The 22,899-nt window shown below is 41.8% G+C and overlaps 2 protein-coding genes and 1 pseudogene across 2 annotated transcripts; 1 reads left to right on the top strand and 2 right to left on the bottom strand.

The window, feature by feature from the left end:
• Positions 1-292: 292 nt before the first annotated feature.
• Positions 293-1,027, bottom strand: LOC148926525 (uncharacterized). Its single transcript, XM_089059156.1, has one exon. It carries the CDS (start codon positions 1,025-1,027, stop codon positions 293-295), a length of 735 nt encoding a protein of 244 aa, XP_088915282.1.
• Positions 1,028-15,683: 14,656 nt separating this feature from the next.
• On the bottom strand, positions 15,684-16,424 carry LOC148926524 (uncharacterized). Its single transcript, XM_089059155.1, has one exon. The coding sequence runs from the start codon at positions 16,422-16,424 to the stop codon at positions 15,684-15,686; it is 741 nt and encodes a 246-aa protein (XP_088915281.1).
• Positions 16,425-17,638: 1,214 nt separating this feature from the next.
• LOC125189632 (cytochrome P450 71A6 pseudogene) lies at positions 17,639-18,974 on the top strand (annotated as a pseudogene).
• Positions 18,975-22,899: the final 3,925 nt, after the last annotated feature.

The following is a 22,899-nucleotide window of genomic DNA, read 5'->3' as shown; positions in this document are numbered from 1 at the left end:
CGAAAGCTCCTAGGATGTTGCAGAGGGACAAGTTTCTGGCTGGGTAGGTGGCTAATAGATGGCATTGGTAGGCTGTCCAAAATCCCAAGTGTAGTTTTCTTCCACGCTTAGCACACCACACTAGGTACAATTCTGTCATGGACGTTCTGGCGGCTGAGTTACTCTGCCCCAGCAAGTTGTAGCCTAAATAAAGCTGCACCAATCTTAGCATGGAGTTGTTGAAGTGGGTGGATCTGGATTTTGTGGAGGCAAACTGGCCAGCGTTGGGGTGGGTTAGCTCCTCCTAGGCTTCCTAGGGCTCAAATTCTACATGTCGCCTCGGTACCCCCCTCTCACGGCTTCTCCAGTCCGGACCTATAGCCTCCTCCAGGCTACACATTCCCAATCTGACAGTCCACTCTATCAAACTCATCGACAGTTCACCACCGAATATCCTAAAGGAGATTGACACCTCGTCTAGGTCTGTGGTTACTTGGAACCTAAACGTGGTGAAAAATTCCTTCGCTAATCTCACAGATATCTCTGGGTCCCTATTATCTAACAGCCACTCAAAGCCCAATGCCTCTATACTGGCCATGAAAGAATCACGTACAGACAACTCATCCAAAGAGGGTATATGGAGTACCTTTCCGCATTTGACTTGTTTGCTACTGTCATCCTTGTCGTCAAATGCGTCCTGAAACTTTTGGGTGTCGAAGTGCTTCATGTCCTCCATAAGCTCATCAGTGAGCGTTACCCTCCACCGCCGGCACACGATCCTTTCTACCGGAGGGTGGACTAGTTCAAAGTGGTTGTCTGGGAGCTGCTGCTCGTGATAGTCTTCTCCTTCCAGAGAGATATCACTCTCTGAGTCAGAATTCTCGCTGGAAGTGTAGTCTGTGTCACTTGATCTCTCTTTCTCTTCTAGCTCTCTGATCGCTATGCTTGTATTGGCGGTGCGCTGCTTCTTCTTTACTTGTTTTGTTTTGACAGGGGCTTTCCCCTTCCTCTTCCTTTCCTGAATGCTCTTGGTTCCTTCGATATCCATTGCCTCTGCTTCCTCGTCGGCTTGTGTTGAAGTGTCCTCCTGGGCGGTAGGCTCGGCCACCATGCGGGCACTAGTATTACTTCTTGCTGCCTCCTCCTGACCTACTGACTCTGATGCGAGGTCCAGACCCTCAGCCACCTTGTCAGTATTCTCCTCCTGGTCAGTCGGCGTTGCTGATACTGTCCCTGTCCCTGTTGCCAATTGGGTGTCCTCCTGGCTAGCATTCGAGGGCTCCTCCCCAGGTTTTGTAGGAGTAGTCTTCTCGTCATCACTCGAAACCTCCACTGCATCTGTTGCGGTGTTTGCTCCTGCCTTGTTGGACGTCCACTTTCCCAAACATCTCTGTGACACTCTTTGGGGTTTCTGCCTTTCCGCCTTGGGGTCGTTTTTCAACCCTAGCCTCCTCTTTACTGGGTTGGGTTTAGTCACCACTGAGGCTTCCTCTTGATGTGTTTCTGGCTCTTGACCTTCCTTCTCAGGTTGTTCTGCCTTTTCCGGTTGTTCGTCTGTCCTCTCTCCCACTGATTTGTGGACTACCTCTTTCGACCTTTCGTCTTCCTTTGCTACTTCCTCTTCCCCTACTGCCTGGGATGCGAGGTCCAGTACCTCTGCCACCCCTTCAGGGTTCACCACGATTCGATCCCCTTTTCCCAAAACCGCTTGAAATTCTTCACCCGTCATTAACCCTTGCTTCCTGGACGTTTCGTTCAGATCGATCTCCTCCTTCGCTGCATCGATTTCTGCTTCAGTGGCCCTAATCTCCTCTGCTTCATCCTTCTTGCTCTCACTTGCTCTCCCTCCACCTTCCTTGTCTTCTGTTTCTCCCCAGTTGGGATCTTGATAGACGGAAAGAGGGCTGACGTCCAGCGGCTCTGTTTGGTGTATGAGAGAAGGGTGGCAGGGTTCTGCTTGTGCAGCAATTGTTGGGGAAATATTTTTGGACGTCGGAATTAAGGTTTTTGGGGTGGTGGTGAGTGGATTTTCTGTGGTTGTGGTTGGGGTAGGGTTTGATGTCGCTGGCACTCCTCTGGTTAAGCCAAATCCGGCTAGGGTTGCTGCCCAGTCTCTGTTGGGGTCCTGTTAGCTTAGAAACGCCGCCAATGTGTCTAAAGGAACCATCGCCGGAGTTTGTGTCGTCGGCGGTGGTTGTGCTTGTTGTGGGCTTGGCGGCCTTGATTCGGCTGCTGTCTGGGGTTCAGACGAGGCCCCGCCGGCGGTAGATGCTCGGTTGATGATTGCCTTCTTCTTTGCCATGGCTGTGCCGGTGGTGGTTTCTGTAGTGGGTGGTGGTCTTCGGAGTGGGGGTTGCGGTTGTGGAAAAGAGAGTGCAGGTGAGAGTTTGTAAAGTGAAGGGGAGTAGGCGATGGGGTATTTCATAGGGTGGTGGGCAGTTTGACCGGTTGCAGTCGGTCGTCCGGTTGAGACGCTTCGTGTGGAGGCGGTTGTGTTTGCTGGCAGCTGATTGGACGTTGCCTGTCACGTCCTTGCTTCACGCGCCTCCCAGCCTCTGCACTCGCCTGCAAAGCTGCAACACACCCAAAATTCAAACTTTACTCAACTCCCTCTTCTCAATTAGCTAGAAATAGAAACAAAGCAATTAAATGGCTCTATAATATAATTCAGAGTTTCACCCAAGTGGTATCCTCATGGTCAGTACGAACTCAGAATTAATATTTAAGATCCGAAAAAAATCTTTTTGTTGTTTTTCTTTCTTGACTTAAATTAAAATAACAAATATTTACAATATTTACATCCTTACTAAGGGTATTTGAAGTATTACCCGGTCAGTAAGTACAATACTATGCCGCTGACCAAGTGAAACTTCAAACCCCTTTCCTACTGATCATTTAGACGTTCTTAAAGTGTAGTGGAATTTCTTCCACTACACACACTTCTTCATTTTCCCTACATATTTTCAATCTATGTCCATTAACGACAAAAGGTTCAGAGTTAGGGATACTCCCTGAAATCTCGACCGCTCCATTAGCACGTAATGCAGTGATAATATAAGGTCCTGCCCATTTTGATTTGAGCTTCCCAGGCATCAGCTTCAATCTTGACTGGAAGAGTAGTACTTTCTGACCAACTTGGAGATCTTTGGTTCTTAGATTTTTGTCGTGCCACATCTTTGTTTTCTCCTTGTACCACATGGCTGAGTCGAACGACTCCAATCTGAGTTCTTCCAGCTCCTGTAGTTGTAGCTTCCTTTCCTCTTCGCAGGCCTTAACATCCACATTAACCTGTTGTACTGCCCAGTATGCTCGGTGCTCAATTCCCACTGGCAAGTGACACATCTTCCCAAAGACGATGCGGTAGGGGGACATCCCTATAGGAGTTTTGTATGCTGTCCGATATGCCCACAGAGCATCTTCCAACCTTATGCTCCAATCTTTTATGGATGGGTTGACTGTCTTCTCTAAAATGCTCTTTATTTCCCTGTTTGAGATCTCCGCCTGCCCGTTGGCTTGGGGGTGGTAAGGACTGGATAGACGGTGATGAACTTCGTACTTCTTCATCAATGCTTCGACCGTTCTGTTGCAGAAGTGAGTCCCCTGATCAGAGATGATTGCTCTTGGTATCCCAAACCGGCTGAATATATGACTCTTGAGGAACTTTGTGACTTCTTTAGATTCACAAGTGCTTGTGGCCTTGGCTTCTATCCATTTTGACACGTAGTCAACTGCCACTAAGATGTAGGAGTTTCCATAAGATGAGGGAAAAGGACCCATGAAGTCCATACCCCAGATGTCAAACACCTCACAAACTATTACTGGAACTTGCGGCATTTCATCTCTTGCGGAGATTCCACCGGTCAGTTGGCAACGGTCACAACCCTTGTAGAACTCGTATGCATCTCTATTCAGGGTTGGCCAGTAGAATCCGCTATCTAGCACTTTTCTGGCAGTCTTCCTAGGCCCGAAATGCCCTCCACATGCCAAGGAGTGGCAGTGTGTCAGTACATCCTGTTGCTCCCAGTCAGGAACACATCTTCTAATGACCTGGTCTGCTCCTGCCTTCCACAAGTATGGATCGTCCCAGAAATAATACCTTGCTTCGATCTTCATCCTCTGAGCCTTCGTTACGTTTGGCACCATTGGCAGTTCTCCTGTTACTAAGTAGTTTGCCATGTCCGCATACCAGGGTTCCTGTCCCACTTTCTCCTTACCCTTGGTTGTTGCGTCCTGACCAGTAAGTCTCATCACTTCTTCCCAATTGATCTTCCTTGCGGAGAAAATTACTTCACATAAATGCTCTTCCGGGAATCGATCCCTCACATCTTCACTGCTTCCTTCTTGTATTATTCTGCTCAAGTGGTCCGCTACCTTGTTCTCGACTCCCTTCTTGTTTTCTACCTCCCAGTCGAATTCTTGTAAAAGCAGCACCCATCTGATTAGTCGGGGCTTTGACTCTTTCTTCGCAATGAGATACTTGATCGCCGCATGATCAGTATAGACGATGACTCTGGATCCCAGTAGGTACTGCCTGAACTTCTCAAATGAATAGACAACCGCCAACATCTCCTTCTCGGTGGTGTCATAATTTCGTTGGGCTTGATTCAGGGTTTTTGACGCATAGAATATCACGTACCTTTTTCTGTCTATTTTCTGACCCAGTACGGCCCCCACTGCATAGTCACTAGCATCGCACATCACCTCGAAGGAGTGATCCCAGTAAGGAGCCTGAATGATCGGTGCAGAAATCAATTTTTCCTTAAGGAGGTTGAAAGCAGCCTTGCAATGCTCATCGAAGATGAATTCCACCTCGTTCTGGAGAAGCCTGGTGAGTGGTTGGGCAATCTTGGCGAAATCCTTGATAAATCTTCGATAAAATCCCGCATGGCCAAGGAAACCTCTTATTCCTTTCTGATCAGTAGGGAAGGGTAGTTTGGATATGACATCCACCTTAGCTTGATCCACCTGGATTCCTTTTTCTGACACCACGTGTCCTAGGACAATTCCTTCTGTAACCATAAAGTGGCATTTCTCAAAGTTCAAGACCAGACTCTTTGCTTGACACCTTCCTAGCACCATATCCAAATGTTGCAAGCACGAGTCGAAAGAGTCTCCATAGACGGTGAAATCATCCATAAAGATCTCTATACAATCTTCAATCAAGTCCGAGAATATGCTCATCATGCACCGCTGGAAAGTACCGGGGGCGTTGCATAGGCCAAATGGCATACGCCTATATGCATAGGTTCCAAACGGGCACGTGAACGTGGTCTTATCCTGGTCCTCCGGGTTCACATAGATTTGAAAGTATCCACTATACCCATCCAAAAAGCAGAAGTACTTCCTCCCAGCTAGTCGCTCCAGCATTTGATCGATGAATGGCACGGAGAAGTGGTCCTTCCTGGTTGCAGCGTTCAGCTTCCGGTAATCTATACACATTCGCCAACCAGTAACCAGTCTGGTGGGCACTAGTTCATTCCTCTCATTCTTGATTACCTGGATCCCTGACTTCTTGGGGACCATATGGATTGGGCTAACCCATTCACTGTCTGGCACCGAGTATATAATGCCCAGTGAGAGCAACTTCAAGATTTCTTTCAGTATTTCTTCTCGCATGTTTGGGTTCACCTTTCTTTAAGAGTCCCTATGCACCTTGGCTCCATCCTCTAGCCTAATGTGGTGCATGCAGACGTTCGGGCTTATACCTACCAGGTCCGTAAGGCTCCATCCAATAGCCTTCTTGTTCTTGCTCAACACGGTCAGTAGTCTTGCCTCTTGTTCTTCAGTCAACCTGCTGTTGATGATTACGGGGAATGAGTTTTCCTCCCCTAGGTAGGCATACTTAAGTGTTGCTGGTAACTTTTTCACCCTAGGTAGGCATACTTAAGTATTGCTGGTAACTTTTTCAACTCCACTTGCGGGGGTAGTGTGTCCGTAGGTAGAGGGTTTTCCCTTGAATCCTCCTCTTGTTCCTGTTCAGCATCTGATTTTTCCTCCATACTGGCCGGTACCATGGCCCCTACGAATCCTGCTAGTTCTGACTTCTGACAAAATTCCATAATTGTTTCCTCGATCTCTTCGTCAGTCAACCCTCGGCTACTGATCAGATCACACCATGCGGCTGCTTCCACATCAGCCTGGGCATACTCATCCAAGGCTTGGAGCTTTTCCTGCAATAATTCGGTCTCAAGAAATTCTTGGACTAGGGGGTCAATTACATCAACATAACATAGATTTTCAGAGTCTATTGGTTTCTTCATGGCTTCGTTGATGTCAAAGACAAATTTCTCACCATTAAAGTCAATGCATATTGTCCCTTCGGCCATATCCACAATTGTCTTGGCCGTTCTTAAAAATGGTCTTCCTAACAGTATCCCGCTAGACTCCCTAGCTTCTGGTTCACTCATTTTAATGACATAAAAATCCGCGGGATAAGTAAAGTTCTGTATCCTGACCAACACATTTTCTAACACACCCTCAGGATTGATACACGACTTATCAGCCAGTTGGATCAATACCCTAGGATTCGACAATTTTACCCCTTTTAACCGATTATAAATAGATAGCGGCATAACATTGATAGATGCTCCCAAATCACACATTGCATGCTCGATTTTCACATCTCCAATCGTTATGGGTAGGGTAAACATACCTGGGTCGGCTCTCTTGGGTGGTAGCTTCTCCTGTACAATTGATGACGCTATTCCCTCCACCATGATCTTTCCATCCTCCTGGGCTTTCCCAGCTATGAACTCCTTTATAAACTTCCCCAGGGGGGCAGTCTCACGGCTTGGAGAAATGGTATGGTGACATCCAGCTTCCCGAAGATTGACATGAAATCCACAGGGTTTTCCTTCTTCCTTTTTGTCACAAACCGGTATGGAAATGGTTTTTCCCCTTTAGCCTCTCCAGTCAATCCTTGCGGATTTCCCGTTTGAGCCTCCCGGGTTCGCGGGTCTGATGTGGGTATCACCCCTCCCGGTTGCTCATTCCCAGGTTGTGTTTCTCCCTCCTTTTCTTCCGCGGTAGGCTCCTTGTTTAGAAAAAACGGATCCTCCACCTGAGGCAGAGGCCTCTTGAGCTCTTCCGCTGGGATGACGTCGCTCAGCACCCCTTCTATACTAGACTCCCCGACAGGGTTCTTAAGCCGAGGTCCGTTGTAAGCCGTTCCTGACCGCAGTGTAATCTTGCTCACATTTGCCTTTTCCGGTATATGGACTGTAGATGGGAGTTTCCCTGAGTTCCCCTTCATTTCGCCCACTGAGTTAGCGAGCTGGGCCAACTGCCTGTTCATCATATCCATATTTGCCCTATGCTCCTTCTGGGCACTTTGCATTCCTTGCATTGTTTCATTACTGGACTGCAAGTCATTTTTAATGCCTTGCTACGAGGCAAGCATTTCTCCCATCATGTCCTCCACGGACCTCCTCGACCTGTTTGGGTGATGGAATTGGCTCGAGCTCTGATACTGGTTATACTGAGCTGGTGGGTTTGACTGGTAGCTTGAGAAATTTTGTTGGTTTTGGTTTGGTGGGTACTGGTTATACTGGGCAGGAGGGTTATACTGATCGTGGTTGTGCTGGTACTGATTTTGGTTTTGGTGGTGGATGTTATGTTGAGGCCCTGGGTTAAATTGGTGCTGGTTTTGGTTTTGATTGTGGTTTTGGTTTTGGTAGTTTCGCTGATGGGGTGGCACATAGGTAGGGTTCGGGTTCTGGTTTTGAGGGTTTTGGTTCTGAGGATGCTGGTTTCTTCCTACCCAGTTAGACTGGTAGTCAGGGTTTGTTGGTCCGCGGTTGGGATATTGGTTCATTGGGGGTTGGGTTGATTTGGGGCCGGATTTTGGTTCTGATTCTGATTCCCATCTCCCCATCGGAAATTTGGGTGGTCCCTCCACGGTGCATCTCTTTGTTTCCCCGGAATCCAATTGCCGTTGGAATTTTAGTAACCTGCGGCATTCGCTTGCTCCACATCCGGCGAGTTGTCCGGCTGATCATACGGTAGTGCTGGGGCTTCTTGGCCTCCAGTTGGAGAAGGTGGTGGAGTGTTCTGCTTGATTGCGGTCAGCAGTTCCTTCTTCAATTCCTCCATCTTCAAGTCCATCCATAGCACCTTTTTGGCCTCACTCACTCTCAACTGGGTGAAATCACCTCTAGACGATGAATTTGCCAGATCCTTGGTTTCTTTGTTCATCCCTTCATAGAAGGTGTGGTGCACCTCTATCTCCTTCATGCGATGGTTGGGGCATGACTCCAGAAGGCTCATGTACTTCTCCCAGTACTCGCTCAAGGTTTCATCATATTCTTGCCTTATGCACGATATTTTCCTCTTCAATGCACTTGTCTTCAAAGATGGGAAAAATTCAGCTAGGAATACTGACTTGAAATCGGCCCATGTATTGATGGAGTCGGCTGGCAGGCGCATGAACCAAGTGTTGGCCTCTCCCTTTAGGACAAAGGGCAGGGCCTTCAGTCGGTAATCGTCCTCGCTCGCTCCTGCTGACCGCCTCTGTGCCTTACAGATTTTGCAGAACTCATTTAAGAATTCGTATGGTCCCTCGTAGCTCTTCCCACAGTACGTCGGTAAGATTGCGATAACGTGGGGTTTCACATCACTGGCGGTCTGGCCTGGGGTGACCACTATGGCTTGTGGGGGATCTCCGTCGGCATGTGCGGTAAGTGTTGCGAGCTCGGGATCATCCTCACCATGGTCAGCCATCCTCACTAGTGTCCTTACTGGTTGGGGTGGAAGCTCCGGGAGCTGGTACTCTAGCTCCTCATTTTCTTCGTCGCTACTCGTGCCCAGGTCGGACAGTGCTGTCGACAGGCCAGAACGAGTGGTAACGAGTATTGTTCCTATGGGAAGTATCCTTGGTCTCCACTGGCCAGGAGCCGAGTCACTTCTCATAAACTGAAAATAAAAAGAAAAGAAAAATTATAAACAATATGTACACCAAAAAGATCACACACAATAACAGGTATGAACGCCATCCATCCCCGGCAACGGCGCCATTTTGAAGTGGTCGGTTCTCTGTCCTCGATGGTTTCGCATGTGAAATTGGAGTGTATCCAACTAATCCAGGAAGAGATTCCCGACCAGCTGAGTCGTTGATACGACGACCGAGATCTCACTTCAAACAAATTTCCTCAACCCACTTCAACTGATTAGTATAGCGGAGGTAAGGGTCGAATCCCACGAGGATGGACACGTTTAGATAACTGTGGTGACTTTCCTGGGTGTTTGGTTAGCTACAACGCTTGGGTTGAGATTTTACCTAGACAGGAAATAAGGTAGTACTCTACTGACTAGTAGGCGGAAAAATAACAGACATATGGGAGTGTTCGTGAAAGTAGGGGACAAGGTGTATCAGAGACATATGGAAAGTAGACAGTTACTAAAAGAGGAAAGTTAGAAAACAATGTGTATCTGATGGCTGGGGGCTTTCTGACAAGTCTGGATAGTACCTCTGAAAAGTAGTGAACAAAAGTAAAAAGTAACTTAAAAGTAAAGGTGGACCAATTAAAGTTGATTTTGACGTTTTCTTCTTCACCAAGTATTGACAAAAATCATATGAACACAGACACCATAACTAAACTTCAGATTCATGAATTCAAACTTAAAATCCATCGATTAAAATGCTTAAACTTAAATTAAACAGTAAACTGCAACTTTTACTTCTACTGACTGACATGCAAGGTGGTAATCACGGCGCAGAAAAGAAACTCATGCACGAAAACTTGACTAACTTAGCTACAACTTCAAATCAACAACTCCCGATTAGAAAACACTTAGAAATTGAAAGCAATAACTAAATCTAACTTCCCTAGGCAGAATGAAGCAAACTCAAACCAAAGTGACATGCGAAATAGAAACTTCATAACGTAAATGTTGGAAAATAACAAGGTACTTCAAAGAGCAACAACGATGAGTGTTTGCAAATAACTAGCAATGAACAAAAGTAAACTTTAAACTAAGAAAGCGATTAAGATTGTTGTGCCACTCCGGGCGATGATACTACTATACTACTGCGATAACTGGCTGAAAAGGCGAACTGATGACTTCTCCGGCAGACTCTTGGACGTCAAGTGACCATAGCTGTGGCGAGGAACGAGAGGTAAGATAATGCTGAAGGATGGATCTTCTAGAGAGAATTCTACTAAGTGTGATTGTCAAACTCCGAACCGAACTCTTTCTCTCTCTCCAAATGGCTTCTTTTATAAGGAGGCTTGCCCTTGCTTTTAGGGTAGACTTCTCCCGCATTTTGACCTTTTTGCCCTTGTAAAATAATCATCCCAGCTATCCTCCTTCTCCATCTCGAGCCTTTTCTCTGGCATGCATTCTGGTCAGTATCGCACCCTTCTAGTGCCCTCTTCACTTGCGTCACACGAATCGTCACCTACTGACTTGGATCCTTCAATCCTGCACACTTAAGCAACTGTTTTGCAGATAATACATGTATTTCACGACATACTGACCAGTAACCAAGGCTTAGAATACGACTTATCACCGTGTTACCTTAAAGTGGACGCCGCCCACAACCGGTCTACTAAAACAAAGACTTAGAACTTGTAAAGTTAACTTATACATTTAAACATGCAATTAACATCCATTAAATGTAAAACATAACAACATTATGACAAAAATAATCTGTTTTATTCCTTGGAAAATAAAATAAGAGTTTTACAGTATTCAATCACTCGAAACGTGATTTCTAGTACATAAACTCTAACAGATCATATCATCCACATAGATATTCAAACATGTGATCTTCTCTTCTTTCTTCTTGTGGAACAGAGTATGATCTGAATTACTCTATTGGTATCCATATTTCTTCATTACTTCAGTAAATCTCCCAAACCATGCCCTTGGTGATTGTTTCAAACCATAAATAGTCTTTTTTAGCTTACACACCTCTCCTGCCTTGAATTCCCCATCAAATTGATGTAGCAGCCAATTCTTCGTTGCAGCAATAGAGAATAGTAAACGAATAGTACTCATCTTGGCCATTGGTGAGAAGGTCTCTGCATAATCGAATCCTTAGGTTTGACTATAGCCCTTTGCCACTAACCTCGCCTTGTAGCGCTCAATTGAACCATCTGGTTTCTTCTTGATTGTGAATACCCAACGACATCCTAGTAGTCTAGACCCCTCGGGTGTCAGACACACTTCCCATGTTTTGCTTTTCATTAGTTCCTTCATTTCTACCAGCATTGCCTCTCTCCAATGTTGGATTTTCATTGTTTCCTCCACAGTTCTAGGGATCTCCTCTTCATCGTATAGAGCTGTTGTGAAGGCTCTTCTCATCTCCGTCAAATTTGTTTTACCCAGATTTGCCACTAAATATCTACTCTTATTCGAGATACGCTCTGGGCTGTACCTCTTAGGTGGAACTCCCCTTGTGCTCCGATAAGGAATTATGTACTGCCATGTATCTCCATCCATCGTAGCATTCTCCACTGTTTCTGTCACCGAGTCATTAGGAATATTGTACTATTGACTCCAGATTCATTAATTACCTCAGATATCACTGGAGGAGGACTATAGGGTGAAGGCGAATGAGGAGGCTCTGCTGGTGATAAGACAGGCTCGGTGGCAGTACTAACTTAGGGGTCCACTCGACCTATCAATAGTTCTACTCTCCCCCTGACCACTAAGGCTGGTGTAGTAGTACTCATACTCTAGAAAATTACAATTCATAGTGGTTATTATCTTCCTAGACGATGGATCAATGCACCTATAACTCTTTTGGTTGATTCCATTGTAGGAACATATATACTAAAAAGCATTTTTCGAGTTTATTTTGAATTTGATAAATTGTTTGTATATTGTACTTAAGTACCTGAAGAGGACTAAAGAGTATGTTCTAGTTTACAGGGCATCTGATCTATGTCCTATGGGGTACCTGAAGAGGACTAAAGAGTATTTTCAATCTGATCGTGATTCGAGGAAGTCTACTTCTGGTTATGTGTTCACCTTGGGAGGTGGAGCCGTTTTATGGAAGAGTGCAAAGCAGAAATGCATTGCGGACTCAGCGATGGAAGCCGAATATATAGCTGCTTCTGAAGCTGCAAAAGAGGTTGTGTGGCTCAAGAACTTCCTCAAAGAGTATCACGGTCTATTGTGATAACTCTGGAGCTGTTGCGAACTCAAAGGAACCACGACCCCACAAGGCAAGCAAACACATAGAAAGGAAGTATCATATCATTCAGGAGATCGTACAGAGAGGTGACATACAAGTAGTCAAGATTGCAACAGAAAACAACCTTGTTGATCTTTTCACAAAAGCCCTAACGGGAGGGATGTTTGATCGTCATATTAAAGGGATAGGTGTTAAGTGAGAATAATAAATGAGAATAATAAATGTTGTCTTCATACCGTGTATTTTACATTAGGACATTGACCGTATTTAATTATATGTTAAATTATATAATTAAAGCACTTTAATGGGCATTGACCGTATATAATTATATATTAAATTATATAATTAAAGCGCCGGAAAGTAAGATCAGTCTAAGTCTTCTACATTGAAGGTTAGGTCGTGGAACAGGTCGTCACAGTAGGTGGCGGTGGCCCAACCGGTACCTTGTAGAAGTAAAACTTTTTCACAACCTAGATAGGCTTTGGCTACCTATCGCGAAAGGTTGCAGTGTCCGTCCGAAAGTCATCTTTACCTTGAGAATGACTAGTGACACTGGTGTGGTATAGCATTGCAATGATCTAAATAATAGACACGTCTTTATTGCTATCTGCTGTAAGACGATGTCTTGGAGATTTAATATTTTTTTATCTTTGTAATAATTTAGGACACACGTTATTTGATCATGCGTTGTTTTGACTTATCCGTAGGTGCGGGTTTTGCGTAACCCAATATTCCTGATATCTTGGGCAGTAGTAATTGATAACTAGTATGGTGTCAGCTTTATTATTACAATGAATCGTGTGCCCGCGTGGTATGACTATATCCACAAGAGGTGTTCGATAAAAGTTCTAACCCGGCCGGTTTGGATTTTATCCAAGAATAATAGAAAAGGCAAAGTATATCTTAATATACTTCTCGTACTAGACAAACTCTTGGAAATAAAGATATTGATTAATTTAAAGTCCATAGCAGACTACAAATTAATCAGTGCATATAGAAAGTCTTAAACACGGAAAATAATATATTAAAGAGGTTAACCTGGATTGCTTGTAATCACGGATTGGATGGGCGGTCAATATTTCTTCGATTGTGGCACAAGAAATATTCCATTGGCCTTATATTAAATTATGGGTTATAATTTAATTAGTAAAGAAGTCCAATGAGGGAGACCCAATCCAAGCCCCAAAGATCCCTAACCTAGCCCACATAAAACTCTATAAAAAGGGATGAAGGAGGCATGACAATACACACATCACAAGAATGAAACCTTAGCCTCCACACATCTAATTTTCGGCCCCCTCTCTCTATAGGGAAGTCGAAATTTGCATCTTGTGTGTTCTTGGCATTCTTGTGTTCTCCTTCGAGATCCCTACATTTCTAAGAGATTCCCCCCACAACGAATTTAGATATAGAGTTGAATCATAGGTTAGAAGATCCTTGGTCTTGCAATCACATTGAAGAATCACATCTAAGTATTCAACGACATAATTTAATTCTAAGTTATGTGACTAATTGCGCAATTATATGTCTCAACATGTTCAAGCATAAAATTGAATCGATCCACATAATCTCCTAAATAGATTCTTTTGTGGATTTATTTAATTTGTAATTTCCGCTGCGATTTCCCCAACATCCATACCCCACAAAAACACATTTGATACCCCAGCGGAAAATTTGGTTCTTTCGTGTTTGGGAACATGGACATACACAGAACACCCAAAACTTTTAAGTGGTAGGGTAAGTGATTCGGGTACTTTGGCTAGTGAAGATAAAAGTCGTAAAGGCGTTTTCATGTTTAAAATTTTTGTAGGTAAACGGTTAACTAAATACACAGATGTAGCAACAATTTCAGGCCACGAGTAATTTCCAAAATGATCCTATTTTTCCTTTCAGCTACTCTATTTTGTTCGGGGGTATATGGGAAAGAGGTTTGGTGAACTAATCCTTTATCCACGAAAAAATTTTACATTTCCCGATTGACAAACTCCCTCCTGTTGTCAGACCTAAGAATTTTAATGGTTGTCTGAAATTGATTTTGAATTAGTTTCTAAAAAAGGACAACAAATATACCCACGTCATTCTTGAACAAACATCCACAAATAACAAAAAATATTTAAAACCATGATCTCCAGTAACGGGTGCAGGACCCCAAACATCAGCATGTACCAAAGAAAAAAGACTTTTAACACGAGTTTCAGTAGACTTAAAAGATTGTCTATGGCTCTTCGCCAAAACACAAGATCAGCAATCTATATTCTTGAGATGAGAATAATTAGGAAAAAACAGTTTAAAATAACCATGATATGGGTGTCCAAAATGTCTATGCCACAACCAAGCTTCTCGAGTCGCAGATCCGTGAGCGAGGATTGCAACACTTCTTTGGTGAGCCATCTCATCAACATAGTAGAGGCCTTGATGCTCAGTGCCCTGCCCAATTATCCTCCTTGTCCTGATAATACACAGGAATTGGATGCAATAGTAGCGTACTGTTTAATTCTTTCGTCACGTGACTAATAGACATCAACTTTTGTGATAATTTGGGAACATAGAGACAGTTCGACAATTTTAGCGTTGGTGAAATCTCAATTGTTCCACTCCCCTCTACTGATATTAATTTACCATCCACAAAATCCCCTCTATCATGAGTCATCGTATCAGTGGATCCACAATAAAAAATCCACCCTTTATCTTTTTCACTAGGCTTATGTTGTACATTACATGCAATAGGAAATATGTGCAGAATGTCAAATTTATTGGGACTGGCAAACATATTATCACACAATACGGGGTCAATTTTCGAATTACTCTAAGTATGGGGGGCAGATTGTGAGGCATGGGGTATATTATGTATTGTTATGACAAATAGGGAAATTGTGAATCGAGAAACAAAAGAACGTAAATAGACACAGAATTTACGTGGTTCACCAACGTTGTGTTAGCTACGTCCACGGGCAAAAACGGAGAACAAATTGTATTATGACTGCAGTTTTCAGATACAGATCATGTGCTCTACTCCCATATATATAGGCACACATTAGACAGACTGGGCCTAGGAAACATAATCCTATCCCAATTAGGAAACCTAATCCTATACAAATTCAAGGCATACTAACATGTATTTTTCTAAAAGTTTGGGGGCTAGAAATTAAATTATAAATTGGGCTTGGTTTGCAAAAACCTAGCCCATTACCTCCTGGAAACAAGCCGTCGTTCCCTTCTTCTCCGACACGACCGGCGAATGCTACCTGCCCTACCTCCTCACCTCGCCTGCCACCGCCGCCGCGTGGAGTCTCTCAGTCAATGCCTCTTCCACGGGCATTGGTCTCTGCTCTACCGGTTTCCTCCACTCCGATGGTCAATTTTGTCTTTCCCTTTTGAGTTTCATCCCACCATTCCGGAAATCCGACCAATTTGAAGCAGGTTTCCTTGGTATGTTTGTTCATCCCACAATGAGAGCACCACAGCTTGGTTTTGTCTGGCTTGGTTCCACCGCAGTGGTTGTTGGTGGAGGCGGGGTGTGGTGTCTCCTGACGGGCAGCGCCGGTTGGGATGGAGGTCGCTGGTTTCAGGCTCCGAATCCGAAGCCCACTCCTACCGGTGGTTGTTCTCCATTCATCGCGCCGGTTTGGCCGGGGTTCGCCGGCGGCATGATCTTCTTCTGTATGGCCTCCCGTTTCACCCAACCGTATGTGACGTCTACTGGAGGCGTCGGACTATCCTTGAGGATATCACTTCTGACTCCTTCGTATTGAGAGTTTAATCCGGCCAAAAATTTGTATAATCTTCGTGTATTGATGATTTCTCGATACTGACATACTCCTTTGTCACAGCAGGTGATGGTTTTGTTCTGGCATTTATCGATCTCCACCCATACTCCATGCAAGGTTCTCAAGTACGTCTCCAGATCTATGTCCCCTTGGACAATCCGACTGACTTTTTCCTCTAAGTCGTATATCAGATATGCATCTGACGTACTCTGATACGTCACAGCCATGCTATCCCAAATCACCTTCGCACTTTGGTGATGTGCGAAATCTCCGACGATATCGATCTCCATATTGTCAACGATCCAGGAAAAGACCACCAAGTCGGTCTCTTCCCACTCCAGATACTCCTTGTCTGTTGGATTTGGGGGCGCCGACACTCCAGTGATGTGCCTCAGCGCCCTTCTGCTTCCGATGGCTACTCGCATAAGCCGAGCCCACAGTGGATAATGTCTTCCATTTAGCTTGAATGCTACTGTCACATTCTTGCTGGTTTTGAGTCTGATGTCACCGGTTTTAACATCCTCTTCTTCTCCTAACATTTTGCAGGTTTGGTTGTCCGTCGCCTTCTGGTCGGGACAAGGTATATTGGCGATGATGAACTATTTTCTAAGCCTTTGAATATCCTGCTCTGAAGCCATGTTTGATATTTGTTTCATATATTCATTCAAGTGTATTTCATAGTGAGGAGAATACACGCCTAATAGGCTGAGGATTATTTACATATGGTATGATTTACCTTAGCTACAAATCAGGAAAGAATAATTTACAATTAATTTGAGATCATTCTAATTGATTTCCGAATCTTTGCATATCATCCGTGATTTCTTCCAACAAATTTTGTTGTGCAACTCCATTTTTTAGTTAGAATTTGACTTATATGATGTATTATACTCCTACTCCGTATCATTAAAAATATAATGTTGATGTACTTTCAATAGCACATTAAAATTTCACATTTAAATCTAAAACTTAAGTTATTAAATGAAAGTTGGAGCTATATGCACTGGGGTGCATTATATTGCTAACTATTTAAGTTCCTAACTCTGCTAACTCATCTATACAATGTATTAAAAATGTCAACACGGTGACATCAAAATATCAACACATAATATCAACACATTATATTGAAGTTCAACAAAATTATGTGTTGACATTTTAATGTTATCGTGTTGACATTTTTAATACACTGCATTGTTGATGAGTTAGCAAATAGCAACTTAAGAAAGTTAGCAATTGATCACACCTCTATATACACTTATACCACCACATTCAACATTGCTTTTTTCTTGCTAGCTAACAAGATAATGGTGTCACTCTCACTCTTATCCATTGCGCTTCTCCCCATACCTCTCTTCCTCTTCTTCCTCCGCATATGGTGCCGCTATCACGCTCCAACATCACGTAGAAACCCACAGCCGTGCCGGCCCATGCTTCTGGTGCTTGGAAACCTCCACCAGATGGGCTCATTCCCCCACAGAGCGCTCCACTCATTCTCCCACCACTACGGCCCGCTCATGCTCCTCCATTTCTGGCGGGTGCCCATCATCGTTGCTTCCTCGGCCGAGGTAGCATGTGAGATCATGAAAATACAGGACCACGCCTTCTCGAACCGGCCCAGGTTAAGCATCCCGGGAAGACTCCTCTACAACAATAAAGACGTGGAGTTTGCTCCCTCAGCATCTGCGTGCTCCAGCTGCTCAGCACCAAGAGGGTTTAGTCCTACCGCCGCCTCAGAGAGAAGGAGACGTCGCTCATGGTCGAGAAGATCACGCGGCTCGGATCTTCATTGGCGGTTGTCAACTTGAGCAACGTGTTGATGTCATTGACAAATGATATAATCTGCAGGTAGGGGCGGATGTAGATAAAAATATTTAAATATAGTTTTAGTACGGGCTATGTCTTCTAAATAGTTTTTCCAAAATAACATAACTTTATAGTATAGCACTTATTTAGAGTCTTTTATAAAATAATTTATTGTTTTAAAATTTGATAGAACTTAAGCCTCTGGTAATGGGTCTTATAAGGGCTTAAGCTCTATTAGTTAATACCCCTCCGTTCCATAGAAATAAGTTATATTTTCTTTTTATTTAGTTCCATAGAAACAACCCATATTTATTTATGGCTTTTCTAATTTCAAACTTGTATAAATAGTTGAGTTGCGAGTAATATTTTTTTCTAAGTTTGATACTGTTTGCATAAAGGGTAGCGTTGGGGAAGAAGCACGTCGGAGGAAGAAATTCCAGTGAACTTTTAGCGGAGTTTGAGGAATTGATAGGCGTGTCTCCTCTATGGGAGTACATACCATGGCTGAATTGGACTAGACGGTTCGATTGGTTGGATCGAAGAATCGACATAGTTACTAAAGCGTTTAATGAGGTTTTGGAGATAGTGATTCAAGAACACAGAGATAGAGAGGAGAGAGAGGACATCGATGATGGAGGGTTTTATTTGTGGACATATTACTGAAAGTTCAAAAAGACAATCAACATAGCTCCCCTGTTGAAGATGATGCTATCAAAGCTCTTATCTTGGTATAAATTTTCCACCTTTTTATTTGTGTGTTACATCATTAAGTAGTATTTATATAATTTATTTACTTTATATATCTATGGCACACAACTTACCATGTCAATTGTCAACTAGTTGCCATAGGTCCGATCGATTGAACCACTAACCAATAGTCTTGTCGGTTCGCTTATTGGCCTGTTTCTCTAAAACATCGATTGCTTTTTTATTCTTGATTATTACAGAACATGTTTGTTGCTGGAACCAATACATCAGCAACAACTGTAGAGTGGACAATGGTGGAGCTGATACGGAATCCAAGAACCATGAAAACTCTGCAAAACGAAGTAAGAAAGGTTGTCGAAAGCAAGGGGATAATAGAAGAGGAAGACAGAGAAAAAATGTCCTACCTAAAAGTAGTGATCAAGGAGAGTCTAAGGCTGCATTTACCAGTCCCATTACTAATCCCTCGAGAATCAACTCACGACACAAAAGTACTAGGTTATGACGTTGCATCTAGCACGAGCGCACTGATCAATGCATGGGCAATTGCTAGGGATCCGTGCCTATGGGAAAAACTGTAAGAATATTTATATTCTTGTGTGACCTATGTATCTATTGGTTTAATATTAAAGAGTAAGTTCATAATATTAAAAGTTAACGATTCTAATATTAAGGATGATTCCGTGATAGATCGGTTTCGATTAAAGAATTAGAATCCGGGTGTATTGATAACCCTCCCCTCTTACCTTATTATATTTACCATAGATGAATTGATTGTATATGTATATATATTAAAGTGCCGTAAGTTATGGATAATGGAATGGAAAGTGTAGCATTAAACGATTAAAGTATATAAGTTGAATTGAAGGAGTTGGCAATTAGTGTAAGTTTGGATAAATAAAGGTAGTTACACGTTAACTGCCAACTCATGAACAAATACATCTTTTCAGTCTCGTGTCCGGTTAATGCATGATTAATATGTATATGCGAATAGATGCACTCCTTCATGGTGGGGCGTTTATCAACTATATATATGTATGGCTTCATGCATGCAAAGATGCCGCAAACATTTTGTATACATTATATATGTCCTTACGACAATATACTCACGGCATTTAGGAGTATATATAAATATATATATACATTAAAATTTTGATTCTTTATCCATCAAAAGAATTATTAAAGACTTGAGGTCAAAGAGGGGATAACATCAATTATGGAGGATCCAGTCAATGAGAGGACTAACATCAATTGGTGGATTCAACCTCTACATCAAATGAAGAAAGCATGGATGGAGGTTGGTGATTTTATCCCACTTATATTATAAATGCTATGGTTGAATTAATTCAAATCTAGAATTAGATTTCATTATCGAAATCATTAAAGCATAGAGATATGGCTAACAGTTGGTATCAGAGCCAATCTAGATTTGGTTAATTCACCATTTATATGATTTCAAAATCGAAATTTGAATGGTCTTGGATTTTTCGATTTTGGTTAATATGCTTCCGCTTTTGTGTTGGGTAATTGATTTATGAAATGTTAAAACAATATTAGGATATTCTATCCATTAAAGATTTCAATATTTAAATAATATATAACTTGTTTATCACCAAAGTGGTCTTGTTATATTGCATTTATTTATTGAAAATGATAAATGTTAATTAATTGATCATGATTATAGAGATGCTATAAATGACATAAGAGTTTGATTGATCAATTTTTTTTTTATTATCTATATACTGAGAGATCACCCAAAGGTGGATCATTGTATATAGTTAATAAATACGAAAAGGATTAATCATTTATTCATGTGTCATTTAGTATGTACACCCAAAGGAAACATGCTTATTTGATATATGTTTAGTTTGATTAATTGTTAAAGTATATATTTAGCATCGCTGAAAGTACATGTGCTTAAGTATTACCCAAAGGTTACTTGAATGCATGTTATTTAAAGTTTTATTACTGTTTATGAATCTGTGTTAAAGAACTCAAGCACGTATAGATAAGCATGTATAAATATTGCAGTTTTATAAAATTTGTATGCATATGCTTACTCTGTCATTAAATTAATGGGCAAAATTATAGAGAATGGATCAAATAGATCCGGCTTACGCTGGGTGAAAAATATTGGACCAAGTCATACTAACGGAAGAGGAATCCTCAACCATTATAGATGTCACTCTATAACTGAAAATCTCAATGTGAGACTCTGGTGTGATCAAACAGGTTGAGCCTTATGAGAATGACGATGGCAGAAAATTTGAGGTCATCTTTGCCCATGACAGATAAAGTAAGGGAATTTATTAACAAAATTAAAGAGCGCTCACGATCGGGTTTGGCTATTAAGTCAAATGTAGAAGCATAATGAATGGGCTTACTACAAAGAAGTTTGACTGGTCTCAGCCGATTCACGATCATGTGACAAACATGTCAAACTTGGCAGACAGTAAAGTTAACGACCTTGAGAACGGAGGTTCATGAGCAATTGATAGTCAAAATTTATCATAAACTCTCGGCATGTTAAATTTAGTCAGTTCCAGGTGAATTATAACACCATTTAAGATGAATGGGACATTTAAATAATTAAAGGCTATGTTGGTTTAAAAAGAAGGGAGATTAAAGAAGATAAATTATCAAGTTGCGAATCTCATAGGTTTTGGAGGTATAAGCACCAGTAAAAGGAAAACTAAGTAAGTAGGACAAAAGGAAGGATAAATCTTTTCTGAAAGGTCCAGAAAAGTATATCCATAAGGAAAAGAAGTGTTTCATTTGCAAGAAAATAGAACACTTCAGGAAAGATTTTCCTAAAAGGAAGGCTTGATTCGATAAGAGAGTTGAACATAACGGTTTTGTTTACTTTAAATTAAATCTTATCGTAGAGCCTAGTAATACTTAGAGGTTAGTTTTTGGTGCTACAACTCATATGTCTCATATTAAACATGGATTCAGTTCGATCCAATCTATAAATGGAGTTGAACAATATTTGTTCATGGAAAACATGATGAAAGCATTGAACGAAGGCATTAAGACTTACGGATCTATCTTAGACATCGGATGCCATGTAGATCTTAAAGAATATCTGTATGTGCCTGATGTGGTATAGTTCTTGTTTTTATAAGTAGATTGGATAGCTTAAGTTTAAATATCAAGATTGCATATGGTGTATCCTTGTCGTGCCGATATGATTATTATTATGATAATGGTACATTATTTGATTCACTTAATAGATACAATCTTGATGCAAAGTTTTCTGAATCCTTATTTAATATTGAAAGTCGAGGCGTTAAGCGTCTTTAGTCAAGTAAAAGTTTAACGTTCTTGTGGAATTAAAGATAAGGTCATATTTCCAAAGAAAGTATTATGAGGTTGGTAAAGTATGAAAGTTTTCCTCAAAATTGGAATTTTAGTGTCCTAATTATGTGTATAGATTGCATTAAAGAGAAGCAAACTAAACACATTATAAAGAAGTCAGCCACGAGAAGCACTCAACTTATTAAGTTAATACATACTGATATACTCGGTCCTTTTGATACTCCTTCTTTGGTTGGTGAGAAATACTTTATCATCTTTATCGACGATTACTCACGTTATGGAATAAATGTCTATTGTATGAATGATCTAAGTCATTGAATGTCCTAAAGGTATTCATTGACATGGTGGAATGACAGTTAGATAGAAAAGTTAAAATTGTGAGGTTGGATAAAGATGTTGAGTTTTTATTTCAATTTTATGGATAATATCCATGTCCATTTGTAATGTTTCTCGAAGTAGAGGCATTTGTGCATGGTATGTAATGCTTAATACTCCGCTACAGGATGGAGTAATAGAAATGTGGAATAGTACATTAATGAAAATGGTTAGAAATATGTTAAGTTGTTATACTTTACCCTTTTCATTGTGGATTTATGCTTTAAAGACTACGATGTATATGCTTAATTAGGTTCCCAGTAAGACAGTTCCTAAAACTCCTTTTGAACTGTGGACGGAAAGGAAACCTAACTTAAGGCATATTCGTATTTGGTGTTGTCGAGCATAAATAATGTTATATATAGTCCACATGAAAAGATTTTGATTTAAGAATTGTCAGTGAATTTTATATTGGCTATTCGGAAAAATCAAAGAAGTATACACTTTATTGTTCTAACCATAGTACGAGAATATTTTAAACGGGAAATGCTAGGTTCATTGAAAATGGTGAAAACAGTGGGAGTGGTGAAAGGTGGATGTTCATGAAGTCCATGATATGGTTCATCCACATGTTGTTGCACCTAAGGCTGTTGTTCCTATTGCATCACTATCAAAAGACATAATAGAACAACATGATGATGTGTAAAACCCACTAATTGAAAATGAAGTAGATGAACTTGTCACAATTCTAGAAGAGAATAGTGAACCACAATAAAAATTGAAACGATCAGTAAGGAAAAGAAAATATGTCGTTTCAAATTACTGTGGTTTACACTATTAATAGTGAATGTGACATAAGCCGTGATAAATATT

Source organism: Salvia hispanica, chromosome 5, assembly GCF_029641045.1.
Source record: "Salvia hispanica isolate PSC_SH4W2 chromosome 5, Shi_PSC_v1, whole genome shotgun sequence".
Lineage (NCBI taxonomy): Eukaryota > Viridiplantae > Streptophyta > Magnoliopsida > Lamiales > Lamiaceae > Salvia > Salvia hispanica.
The sequence above is the reverse complement of the archived record's forward strand: the minus strand, read 5'-3'. Positions and strand labels throughout refer to the sequence as shown.

Coding starts and splice junctions, on each gene's coding strand:
- LOC148926525 (XM_089059156.1), bottom strand. CDS start 1,027: ATGGATATCGAAGGAACCAAGAGCATTCAGGAAAGGAAGAGGAAGGGG.
- LOC148926524 (XM_089059155.1), bottom strand. CDS start 16,424: ATGTTAGGAGAAGAAGAGGATGTTAAAACCGGTGACATCAGACTCAAA.